The sequence below is a fragment of the Mustelus asterias genome, chromosome 18 (genome assembly GCF_964213995.1).
Source record: "Mustelus asterias chromosome 18, sMusAst1.hap1.1, whole genome shotgun sequence".
Taxonomy (NCBI): domain Eukaryota; kingdom Metazoa; phylum Chordata; class Chondrichthyes; order Carcharhiniformes; family Triakidae; genus Mustelus; species Mustelus asterias.
Genome location: NC_135818.1, coordinates 13,987,283 through 14,001,006, shown reverse-complemented (window position 1 = coordinate 14,001,006; position 13,724 = coordinate 13,987,283). Strand labels below are relative to the sequence as shown.

The window sequence follows — 13,724 nt, the reverse complement described above, 5'->3', positions numbered from 1 at the left end:
CTTACGGTGACTGGCCGCGGCATTTGTTGTACCGCCTTCTTACGGTCTGTTGGCATCTCTTTAAGCCCTTGTGATATTAAGTGTCCAAGATACAGGACTTGTGCTTTCCGATTTGTGCCTTTTTGGGGCTCACCTTTAATCCTGCGGTTTTCAGTTCATTCAACAGTAGGTATAGTGCTCCCTGGTGTCCTGACTTAGATTCTGAGGCTATGAATATATCATCCACGTATTGTAGAATCGTGCTACCCTCTGGTAGTTCTACCCTGTTCAGGATGTCACTCATTACTCGATGGAAGGTAGCAGGGCTATTGTGGAATCCCTGCGGTAGGCAAGTCCAAGTGTACTGTTTGTCTCCCACTGTAAAGGAGAATTTGTCTTGGGATTCGGGATCCAAGGGTAGGGGCCAGAATCCATTGGCTATGTCCAATACAGTAAAGATTTTATGCTTCTTTGACAATCCATTCAGGATTGTCGAGGGGCTTGCTACAATGGGGTACAATTTGGACTTGACTTTATTGAGGCCGGTGTAGTCTATGGTGAGTCTGTAACTTCCGTCGGGTTTGCTCACTGGCCAGGTAGGGGAGTTAGTGGTACTCTTAGTTTCCCTCAGGATTCCTTTCTCCACTAACCCTTTAACTATTTCTACTACAGCTGCCTTTGCTTCCGGTTTTATCAGATATTGTTGGTGGGGCTTGTGCTCCGGTCCGGGCACCTTTTATCGGGTCAGTTTTGGTTAGGCCTATACTCCGGGGACGGAGGCACAGATGGCTCCAAACCCCTCTGTTTCTAGTCGCCAATCTCTGGTGATGGCTGTGGCCACCTTGATAGTCTCGAGGTGACTTGTGAGTTTTTCCTATTCTGGTTTTCCGACCGTCCCGTTTTGGCCAGATTAATTCTCCCTTCCCACAGTCAATCAAAATCTCATACTCCTTCATTAAATCATTTCCCATTATTGTACCCTCGTTATTTTTACATACAGAGAATCTCATAGGTATATACAAATTATTTATTTCTACTAACGTGGTCTCGCTCAGGTAGGCGGGTGTTTTATTCCCTCCTATCCCTGTTAGATAAATCATCCTACTTGTAGTGGGTAAGGGAAGGTCAGTGACAGATATGGATGCTCCTGTGTCCACCAGCATCTCACATTGCCTGCCCCCTACTAGTGCAGACACATAGATCCTTCCTCCTTACCCTTATGAATGGGGGCTGCAGGCCGTCAGTCTTGCTGACCTCGGAGGTACCTTAGTTCCTCTGATTCTGCTGTGGACATGGATCGGGGCGGGGGTCTTCCATGTTTGTCCCAACATATTGCTTCCGTGTGTCCATTTTTATTACAGTGATTACAAAGCCTCCCACTATTTCCACTTTTATTTCCTTTCCTTGGGACCCGGCACTCCTTTGCAAAATGTCCTTGTGGGCCACAATTGTGACTGGTCAGTTTGGGCTTAGTTCCGCTCCCGCTACCGTAGGCGGCTACGCTCTCCGGTTTTATCCTTGTCTGAGATTTCTCCTCCCTGCCTCCAAGTACGCCACTAGCCTATTCCACTAGTTCATCATAATCCTGGGACATGATCACTCCCATCTTTAGGATGGTTTGGTGAGTGCTGGAGAGCCCATCCTTGAAAGCCTGGATGAAGGCTCGATCCCCACGGCCTTGGCTTCCTTGCCCTGAGCATTCCTGGTATACTTGGAACAACCGTTCCCCATATTCAGAAGCTCCTTCCCCCTTTTGTTGTTTGGTCGTTGTGATTTGACTCCAATTCGTAGGAGCATTTCCTAAAACTCTCTGGACTTCTGTTTTAAACAGGGGGAAGGGTGTCTGTTGGGCATCTATTTCTGCTGTTAGGTCTACTGCATGTGTCCACCGTCCCCCACTGTAGTCTTGTGCTGGGGGAATGGCGGGCCCTCCGGCTACCTGTCTCCATTTATCCACTGGACATGCAACCCTAACCAATTGGTGTATATCGCTTAGGTGCAGTTGGTATCCTACCCAAATCGTATCTAATTCTTCCCAAAATTTCGTATTTGTGTTTCTAGGTTGTAGTTTACCCAGGGAGGCCATTATCTGTTGTCTTTCGCCCAGGGTAAATGGTTTGTAATTTGCTTTTGGCTACGCGTCTGTTCCCCCTCGGGTTACTGACGCCAAGTTGTGTTCTAGCGCTTCCCCTTCCTCTGGAGGGGCGGTTAGTCTCTGTTGTATGGACTCATAAGGGGGCAGAGGAACAGTTTCCCCTCCCCATTCATTCTCCTCTAATACTCGATTCTTTTTCTCCAATTCCCTTACTCTGGATTCTAAATTTCTAATCTTATCCTTATCCTCGTTCCACTTTTTAGTGGACTACTTGTTCAATTAGCCCAGCTAACTGATGTACTAATAATACCCCTGCCTTTTTTGTTTTGTGTCTCTTTTCCCCATCTACCCACTTTCTCTGTTGTTCCAAGGTCTGAGAAACATCCCAGCCATCCCTTTGCATCTTCTTAATCAGCGCATGTCTGTCTGTCATATATTTATCAATGAGAGAACCCGCAGGTCCCCACTTAGTTTCTCTATCTGCCATCTCGCAGACTTCACTACCCCCGGCCACGATTACTTCCTTAGCAAAGTGTTTTCTCCACAGTTAAGGGTTTCTATTTATACTCACGGCCACGATTACCTCCTCGGCAACGTGTTTCCTCCACCGGAGTCCGGCTTTAGGTCAGAGTGATCAGCTCCTTTTCCACACCGCTTTATAATGTGACAGACAAGTACACAAACTTCCATGCAAACAGGTGGCAAACTCTGCATTTATTCGCCACTACAGAGTTTGATGCTAAATGACCTCTATCACTTGTGCTTCATGATCCTAAGTGCCCTGGTGCCTCTACGCCCACTTCAGGGTCCTGACCTTCGCGTGGGGGATTTCCGCTCTTAACAACCGGTCTAAGGCTGCGCGTTTGAGACAGGCACTTCCTTGTCTTTTAGTCAATCAGCACAAGTAACAATCAATACTTATTTCTATCCAATAGTACCATAAATCCCCCTAATTTTCACCCATTTCTAACTGCATTGTTGGCTCAGTCTGACTCCCACAGATTCAATAATCTCTACTTCAGTTCACCGATCGAGGCCAACCGACCAACTCACCAGCAGTGAGATCCTGCCGACTACGCCAATGTGTTGTGGAAAAATCACCACTCTGAGTCAGACTTAAAGATTCAACACGCAGTTTTATCGGACAAAGCTTTGGGAGAAGCACTGGGCTCTCCGCTGTGCGCGCAGTCACCTTCTCAACTTTACAGTGGCAGTTGAGCATCTTTATACATTTTCAAATAATAGACAAGGACGGACATTGGCAGTTAACACATCGTTATACATAGAGTAGATACATTTATTTCCCCCATCAAAGACTGATCTCGTTACAAAAACTAATTGTTTTGGTTCTGCTTTATCTCAAGCTAAGGTACCTCAAGGTCTGATCTGTTTCCTGCAGCAATTTAAACACTAGCAGGTTTTAACTTGCTGTGCAATGTCTGTGCCCAAGTCAGCACATCTTAATGTCTTTTTCCAGAGTCCATTTTGTGCCAGGTAACCATCTTATGTCCTTTAATTTTGATTTTACTCCAACAGTTGGATACAGTGGTCAGATGTGTGTGCTTTAAGGTCTCTTTTTTGAGTAATTGCTTTGTATCATGTAGAATCTTCCACACTTTGAGATCTAGGTTGCCTGCACCTCATCCCCACCACTCCTGTCTCTCCAACACCAGAGCTAATTGGTGTATTTTAGTCATGCACACATCAACAAAGAACCCATTGGGATTTTAAGAATCAGACTAATTAAAAAGAAGAGGTGATATATTTTTTAAATAAATTGCATGTGAATGATATTGGAAGATGCATGTGTTGGTCAGGAAGATCTGTTGATGCTTATTGAGGTTAAGGAACATCATTAGACTTGAGTGGAGAGCTTTTCCCTGTATCTACTTGTGATCCATGAGGCTCTTAATGTTCACTGTTTCACTATTTCAGCTTATATTGGCTTAATAATCCCTGACTTGCTTCACTCACTCCCATCAAACGTTTCCACAATATCTTCAATTTATTGCCAACCTGGACTCTGCCCAATCTCTTTGTATTTAAGTATTACTCCATTCTGAGATGTTTCATCTTCATGAGTACAACTTTTCATTTCTGTATCTTGCATCTCATCTGTCACCTGTTGATGCAATTGGGTGCTCTGGGTGCAGCCGTGAACTATTTTGAAAAAGCATTTTTATCAGGGTTATATTTTTAAAAATCAAGTGAAAACAGCGGATGGTGTTTTAACTTGGGCGAGGCGATGGCCTAGTGGTATTATCGCTAGACTATTAATCCAGAAACTCAGTGAATGTTCTGGGGACCCGGGTTCGAATCCTGCCATGTTCGATGGTGTAATTTGAATTCAATGAAAATATCTGGAATTAAGAATCTATTGATAACCATGAAACCATTGACGATTGTCAGAAAAAAAACAATCTGGTTTACTAATGTCCTTTAGGGAAGGAAATCTGCTGTCTTTACCTGATCTGGCCCACATGTGGCTCCAGAGCCACAGCAATGTGGTTGAAATGGCCACTCAGTTCAAGGGCAGCTGGGAATGGGCAATAAATGCTGGCCAGCCAGTGACGCTCATGTCCCACAAATGAATAATTTAAAAAAAATATTTCTTGCCTTAGTAATGAGAGCAAAGTGTTAAAGACCAGGGGGGAAATTTTCCCATCCCGCTTGCCACGGGAATCATAGCAGGTGGGGAGAGGGGGATGCGGACCGTACAAAGGTCCGTTGACCTCAGGTGGGATCTTCCAGTTTTGGGGCGAGTGCAGCTGGAAAATCCCACCCCAGAAATCTGAGGAAAAACCATTGCAACGTAGGCTGACACGATATTCTGGTGGGGGGAAAAAGAAACTGCTCAGAGCGATGGATTAATAGTACATGGGCTCTAATGCAAATAATTACTAAGTTTGAAAATGTATCAAATGTTACTATCACTGTAAATTCCAATAACTTTTTTAAGAAGAGGAATCCCCATGAAGTCAACAAAGAAAATAAGACTGAAAAAAGATATTACTTTTTAAAACCTTCTACTATAACAAACCAACTAAAATCAATATAATTAAAACATTAATTAATAGCTGAATGATATTTCACACGAGGGTCTGTATAAAATCTGCCAACAAAAAAAACTTCCATTTAGAGAGAATCTTGCTTGTTTCCTCTCTGACAAACTCTCAGCGGGTTCTGAATTTGCAAACAAAAACACAGGCTGCAACCCAATCGCACTGCAATTGGCTTTCTGTTTACCTTTGCTACTTAGCTGTTCATCCCCATGGCAACTTCAAGTTGTAAGGGAATTTCTTTCAACCTAATGGTGTCATTATCAGAAAACCAATTAACCCTCTATAAGAATACTACCCAGTTTGGTCCCCCCCAAAAAAGTACAGGCTTTCACAAAACACAGTACATCAATGATTATTCCATTACACTGTATTGCCTTTAAATATTGCAGTAAGCAGACTTCATTTTTAGTTTCTTCATTTGATGTCAGCAAGTGAATAATGCTACGATCACAAAAGAAGGCCAGTAACTTCTTAAAAAGTAATTCCAGTTAGTGACAGAATTACACCCCAGGATTTCACATTTTAAACTAAACTTTTACTGTGCAAGAGTTAAACAAAGCAAGTACTACTAACAACAATATATTTTGTAAGCAATTGTATCTAACCAACCACTTTCTATTCTACTTTTATCTCCACCAAGAGTTCCCCTATAGTTTACAGGATCCCATGGGTTCATTCACTGTGATTTCTCCTCAGTGTTTTGGCCATTCTCTGAGATGTGAGATTTTGTGGGACTTTTCCACTAGGCAATGCTCCAACTCTCCCATGTTTCGCAATGGTTGATACCCAAGCTCAAGCAGGGACCTCGCAGCTTTCTTGCTCACTGACTCCAAAACCAGAAAGCACCCTTTGTTTCTGATGGCCCTTTGCTTCTGAACTACAACTCCTGACAGATTTCTCTCTCACTGCTTCTGCTTTTATGTGAAAACAAAGAGAAAACCAAAAGCCAAGAGAAAAATCATCCATGGCAAGGTGGCACACTTGGGATGTCCCAGATAGAGATTCAAGCTAATCATCTACAATTCCCAACTCTTCTCTGTTTTAGGAAACTATATAAATAATTTAAATCTCCTGTGAAGATAACTGTAGACATCTCATCTCTACCAAGACTCGGAAAGGGGGCCACCTATTGTTTAATGTTTTCCTGCTTCCAACACCGGTCTTATTAAATAAACACAGGTCACCCTTTGAATAGCAATTACTTTAGGTCCTGTTTACCAGCTTCTCACCAGGAGTTTTCATTTAACTTGCACTTAGCAATTCAATCCACAAATTGCCAATTATATTCGTAAAAAGTACGAATCACGAATTGAGACATTTTCACAACAGATCAAGATAAAATTCTATGGTGGGTTGGGGATGTGTGCATGTTACAAAGCTGTAAATGCTGTGAACACCTAGTTTTTTTTTGCAAATTAAGTCTTTGTCAAAACCAAAACTAGAAGTCCTTTTAGAAATGAAGCCAGAGGTGGTTTGAGTTTACAGAATGCATGTGGATGCTCAGACTGAGCTACATTGACAAGTTTGGTCATTTGAACAGTTGATTGATTATAGAGGGTTTCAGCTGACTTCATTGTGGCTGAAAAGGCCTGTAATGTTTTTTCTGGAAGTTACACAATTCATTTTAAATTCCTGTTGCAAACTGATAATGGTTGTTGTCTTCTGAACAATTGCAATTTCAATATCAGATGTGCAACAAACAATTTTGCAACATTATGCCTACTTTTCCAAAACTAGTATAGACGCACACACGACTATTTCACAGTAGAAATGTTTGTACATCTCCCACTGTAGGAAACAATGTGTTGAGGTTCCGAGGTGAAATGTGAATGAATAATGGATGGAACTATTTTGGAGATGTAAAAGCAACAGGCATCAACAGTCCATTCAACCTTACCTATTCAGTAATGGTAAGGAGCCAATATTCCACAATGATTGGGGGGCGGCACGGTAGCACAGTGGTTAGCACTGCTGCTTCACAGCTCCAGGGACCTGGGTTCGATTCCCGGCTTAGGTCACTGTCTGTGTGGAGTTTGCACATTCTCCTCGTGTCTGCGTGGGTTTCCTCCGGGTGCTCCGGTTTCCTCCCACATTCCAAAGATGTGCGGGTTAGGTTGATTGGCCATGCTTAAATTGCCCCTTAGTGTCCTGAGATGTGTAGATTAGTGGGTAAAATATGTAGGGATATGGGGGTAGGGCCTGGGTGGGATTGTGGTCAGTGCAGACTCGATGGGCCGAATGGCCTCTTTCTGTACTGTAGGGTTTCTATGATTTCTATGATTGCAGGCAGTGTAGGCATAGGGTTTATCTTTACAGTTGATCAACTGGACTGCAGGAGGCAATTGTCTGCATGCTGCTCTGATTTACAGAATTGAATCACAGAATTGTTGTGGTGCAGAAGGAGGCCATTTGGCCCATCGTGTCTGAACCAGCTCTCCAAACGAGCATCATGACCTAGTTCATTTCCCCTGTACCCCTATGACAATGAAATGAACAATGGGCAGGATTTTCTCCCCCCTTCATAGTGTGTTTTACGGCAGTGGGAGGCGGTGCGCTGCTTGCAGATGGCATGATCCTATGGTCTTACGGTTGTCAATTGAGTTTCTCAATGCACCCCCCACTGCTGGGAAACCCATGGCGAGGGTGTGCCGTTGGCAAGACTGCAAGATCCTGTCGGTGTAAACGGCAGTAAGATTTTGGTGTAGATCTCACCATCAGTCCCAAAGACAAGAATTATCATTTTAAATAGATTTGACAGGGAATGGGCAAGGGTTTGAATGTTCTTTCTGAAGTGTGTCTGATGCCTGTTATTTCTCCATCTTCTGAACAAAAATACACATTCATTAAGTACTCACATTTTATCTTGCAATCTCATGGGTATAGTGGCACCCCAACACATTGCTATTGTTGTGGTAAAATTTCCAATCATTTCTATTGCAAATTATTCTTTGTGTATTTTCTTAGAACAATAGGCATGATGAGGTTGAAGAATTCCTTTTGTTATAATTTTATGTGAAGAGAGTTTGAGCTATTTTCCTGTCCTGGGATTTACAACACAAAGCTGCTGCATTTTCAAAAGATTCCATTAATTACAGCATCTGAAATTGCAATTTCAGTTGTTGTGGGGCCACAGATGTAATCAGTTTCCAAGTTGAATTTAAAATGAACTGTATAAATTTCAAAGTAGACATTATAGCTCTTCTGGATTCCATTTTAAGCCAATGTGAAGTCAGTTGAAACCCTCAAATTAATGTCTGGCCTGTTTAGAAATAATGCAAGAAATCCTCCTCGGTTTGATTAAAAAGTATCGAAATTATGTTTTCAGAGCCAACCTGGCACATCCCATCCGTATCGAAGGTGACATCTGCACTTAGAGATAGCCCCAACGGGAGGCTGGTAAGACAGGACGTCGTAGTAGGCCACGTCTCTCCCAACAAACATGGACAGGTAAATAAATTAAAATCTGTTGCACAATTGTTCTTCTTCTGCTCCAACATAGTGATTTCTTCCTTCCTGTTAGTGGTCTTGATAGCCAGAACAAAGCCTTGAGTGCTTGACGCATTCTATCATTATCTGTCATAAGTTGCAGATTAGAGAATTACTGAAAATCTTGAGAGCTGATCACACGATTTGGTGGCCATGTCATTGGGGTGTGTGCTCAAGCTGCTGTTTTACACTCAGTTTTGGTATTTGTGCAGAGTACATCTTTCCCAATAAAACCTGTAATGTGTTTGTTTGAATCTAAGTGTGCAAATCTGGTCTTTTCTTTCTGTTAAAACCCACAACCCCTAACATAGTTAGGCCATTAGAGGTTTCAAGGTGATTTGTTCTGTTAGGTGTAGGCAGTCAAAAGCAGTCTTTGTAGAAAATGAAGACTGTTTCTGTGACATTTTTGTTCAATCTAAACCTTGGTTACTGCACAAGTTATAAAATAAGGTGTTCAAAAAGAGTAAAGATCTGGTGATGTGTTTTTAATCCTAGTCTTTGGCATCATTCATTTCCAATTTAAGAACTCTGGGAGCCAAAAACCTCAGCTTAGATTCTGCTACAGCTATTAGCATGGCATAATGGGGGAAGGAGGATGCTGAGAAGGACATGGCACAGTGCCACAGAAACAGCCTTCATTTCTATAAAGACTGCTTTTGTATGCCTACGCCTAATAGAACAAATCACCTTGAAATCTCTAATGGCCTAACTAGTGTCAGTGGCACGGTAGCACCGTGGTTAGCACTGCTACCTCACAGCGTCAGAGACCCGGGTTCAATTCTGGCCTCGGGTCACTGTGTGTGTGGAGTTTGCACATTCTCCCTGTGTCTGTGTGGGTTCCTCTGGGTGCTCCGCATTCTTTCCACAGTCCAAAGATGTGCAGGTTAGGTTGATTGGCCATGCTAAATTGACCCTAGTGTCAGGGGATTAACAGGGTAAATATGTGGCGTTACGGTAATGGGGCCTGGGTGGGATTGTGGTCGGTGCAGACTCGCTGGGCCAGTGACGGCCTCCTGCACTGTGGGGATTTTTTGAGATGGATACAGTTGAATGAGACACTGAACCCACAGTGATGAAGATAGTTTTTCTTTCAGAAGAGCAGAGGCAGGCAGGAAAGATGGTCAAGGGAAAACTCTCCAGATGGCCAATGTGTAGTGATTAGCTATGAAAGACAGAACTCAGGCAATTGAAGTTGTGTACCCTTAGAGAAGTAAAGGATATTTGCTGGGAATGCCAGAGGATCTTTCAAGATGTACCCATTTATAAACCGTTATATTGAATTTCTGTGAACATAATAATCGGAGTCCCAAGACAAAAAAACTGAAGAAATATACAAAATGATGAAACATCATCTTCAGATACTAAAATGAAAAATGTCTTGCTTTTGGTGGGGAGAAGTTTTCAAGGGATTAAAAATTTCAAAATTAAATATTTTTTGATTATTTCCTGTTATAATCCCTTCCCTTTCTCACTTTCCCCTTCTCCAGCTCCCCCACAAAATACATGGAGACCCCGGGTAGCTCACATTTCCATGCCTAAATGTCAAACAAAAGCAATGGAGTGCATGCCTCATTAGCTTTCTTTAGTCGGGCTCCATTGACCTGTGGCAGTTTATGAAAAACTGATGTTTTCACATGGCCATGTAATACTGCTGAGTCAGTCATTAAGATATTTCTGTGGGAACCATTGTTTAAACTCACTTTCTTGTGCTACTGAAATAAACCAGTTAGCAGTTGTGTAGTCTCAGCCATGTGCTGTCCACATGGTCCAAGAAGGTCACATTAAGGCTCTGTGTTTAATGTGAAGAATGTAATCAGTACATGGCACATGGCCACTACGAGCCATAGTGTTTCGTGGCAGCAAGAAGTGACCTGCCATTGGCTGGCAGCGGGATCTTCTGGTCTTGATGTTGTCAGTGGGCATTCCTGTTGAATGCACTCCCCCCACTGCTGGGAAACCCGCAGCTGGGTTGCACTAGCAGCCGGAAAGTTCTGAGCTATATCGACACTTTTTTATGGAGTCTGATCAATTAGTCAGTCACCATGGTTTGTGTGGATCAGATACTATGCACTACAGATTCACTGAGGCATCGGCGATTCCCCCATGCCAGATCTCAAGAAACATAGTCATAGAGTGATTGCAACATGGAAAGAGACCATTCAGCCCATGCCAGGTCTCTAGAGCAGTCCAGTCAGTCGCATTACCCCTGCTGTATTCTCATAGCCCTGAAACTTTATTTCCCTAAATTCCTTTTGAAACCATTGTTTCCACTTGCGCCATCCTCATAAGCAATGCATTCCATTACCATTCGCTGTGTAAGCAGGTTTACTTACGAATGTAATCTGAATGGGAAGTGTAGTTTTTCCATTGCCAAAAGATTTTCTGAACGTATTAATGTACTATTTAAGTCATTGAAGTGCTTGCCATCAACATCTAAAGCACATCCTCTGATCAATTTTGTTGATGGTTTCCAGGGACAGCCTGTGCTGTGTGAATTATATCTGTTTCTCTAGATACTGAGATTTTTTAAGTTGCTAGTTATCTGAATTTTGCCCTGTGCAGACCCTGTTCTAACAGCTCCTCTACACTGGGCAAGAGATGTCCATTTGCTTTGGAGAGAAGTTGATTACAATGATGAAGTTGAGTTATAGCCATGGTGCGTGCTCACTTGATGCACTTTATCGCTCATTGAACAGGAGATGTGGTGCAGTTTGACATTACAAAACAAATTGCTACACTTAAAAACTAAACTAACTTTTCATATCTAGCAACAAACCTTCCCAATCTTCAGCCATATACTTGGCATCTGATACTAGCAGAAAGGAAGGTTTATATTTGCTGCACTGGTGTTTCTTCTTGCAGATAGCTCCAGGAACACCACTTTTTAGGAAATATCAACACTCCCCCAGTGCCCACCTAACCCATCTTTACAGCAGTTGTCACTGAAGTTGTTTTCAACAATGCCACTATGATAGGACAGGGGCATCATGATGTTGTGTCTAAGCAGGTTAATAATTTAGAATATTTGTTTACAACAAGATTGCAATAACCAATTAACAGTTCACAACGTATGAGTTTCTTATGAGAGTTTTGCGGTAAGCAATTTTAGATGGTGAATATTTTGATCTGTAGGTTTTATTAATTACTAGCTCAAATCATCTGGGACATAAACCCCATATATTTACGTTTCTTTACCCCCTCCTCTCTTAGACTGACGCACAGTATTCCAGTCACTCGAGCAGCAACACACTTTCCAGCAATGCTTCAAGTGCTCACAGTGACGAGAAGTGGTATGAGACAGGGGAGCGCATGGAGTCTGAACTAAACGGATACAACTATATTCAGGGCACATCAGCCGACAGTGGCATTGACACAACCTCTTATGGACCATGTCATAACACCATGTTGTCTTCGGGCACCTCGGTTTGTCCAACAAATTCTTTGAGGTCTGCACCACTAAAAGAGAAGGCAGCTTGGCCTGGCTCCAGCGACGGGAGCATGCATTGCAGCCGATTAGGAGATCGGGCAACTAACAGTTACGAGAGGAGGGGAGCACAGTCACCAGCACTGAGCACAGAGTGCAAATCTTATGGAGGATTGGTGCACAGTACATCAAATCTGCCAGTTCGAGAAAGCAGTGCATATAGCCTCAGTGATACCTCCTCCCAGTCCAGGTAATACATTGTTTTATTTACCTCTTAATAACTATGGGTTTCCTCTGATTTTCCTTTTTGTCCAACTCAATGTCTGATCCAGCATGAGAAAGCAGTGTGTATAGCCTCAGCAGTAGCTCCTTAACCAACTTGGATTCGGGCACCTTGCCCAACCCAGCCCATTGTAAACTGAACAAATGAAGCAGAGTCTGCTTTCTGGACATGAGCTGAGAGAAGAACCTAAGGTGAGTGCTGCTGACTTGCCCCCTTGAATGACTGGGAGTAATAGCACAGTGAGAATGGAAAATCTGTTTCCAGGCTGGGAGTTGCACCAGTGTTGCCAGTTGACTCCCTGTAATTTTCCCTGCACCACTCCCTTTTGGGAATGGCCTGACCTTTGCTTGGCACTTCCACACAAAGGCACTACTGAGGTCAGTAGCTAAGCATGTGGGAAATGGCCACACATTGCACACTGTGACATAGTGTGTTACAGCTGAGTTGGAACACTGTCAGATAATTTATTGATGTAAACCTGCAGTTCCAGCAGCGAGTCTGCTGAGTCGAAACATACAGCTTTGTAGCCCCATCTGTAACCCATGCTTTTTGCAAGCACAGGATTGCACCTGTATATATTTAGACACAAATTTGCACTTGGCAAAATGCTTTATGAACTGTTGCACTTGAACATCTATACACAGCATATCTATCAGCTGTCGAGGATATCAATCAGGGGCACCAATCGTGGGATAACTTTTTAAAACGGTCTCCAACCTTAGCCTAGGAATGCGATAGATAATTGTCTCACCTCATTACAGTCTGCCAGAGAGCAACGAGCTCATGATGGGGCCAATAGGGAAGCGTGGCTTTTCTGACCTGTGTAGCTCTTTGCCTGCACCATGTAATCCATTAAACCGTTGCAAGAACTACATAGGCTACCAAGAGAGCAGTATTTGAAAACTTTGAAATAAAATAGAAGCTGCTTCCCTTTGACTGTTAGCATTCTACAGTATCTGATATCCTGTTCTGGTGGCCAGATGGTAGTGGGTTTAAGATCATGATGCTGGAATGTCAGTTATAATACTGCAGAATACATTGAGCATGCATCTTGATGTCAGGATGTTCTGAGCACACAATGCCGGGTGTTTTTCACAAATGTTTTTGGTGACATTCAGCTGTATGTGTATATCATTTACATTATAATGGTTATCTATTCTGTGGAAACATGTTGCTTTGAGTATGTCAGTGTGACTTGAATGCGTTTCCAGAATTCGAACTTGAAAAGGGATTTTTTACATGTGCCTAAGCCCCAGTATCAGAAAGTTAGCACCATTGCCAGAAATCAACCTTCTTTATGATTCCCTGTGGCTAGATTAATAACCTTCAGGATAGTTTTGGTGAGAGTGATTTTCCAAGAAAGAGTGTTATTTATATATCCTGCACCAAGTCCCA

At 42.8% G+C, this 13,724-nt stretch overlaps 1 protein-coding gene across 12 annotated transcripts in view; it reads left to right on the top strand.

Moving 5' to 3' along the window:
• The window catches only part of sipa1l1 (signal-induced proliferation-associated 1 like 1), a 375,648-nt gene that overhangs the window by 315,674 nt on the left and 46,250 nt on the right, over positions 1 to 13,724 (top strand). For all 12 annotated transcript variants that reach the window (XM_078233437.1, XM_078233435.1, XM_078233434.1 and 9 more), the window contains 2 exons: positions 8,462 to 8,583; positions 11,833 to 12,296. In XM_078233437.1, coding sequence (XP_078089563.1) covers positions 8,462 to 8,583; positions 11,833 to 12,296 — 586 coding nt within the window. The remainder of the gene's footprint in view (positions 1 to 8,461; positions 8,584 to 11,832; positions 12,297 to 13,724) is intronic.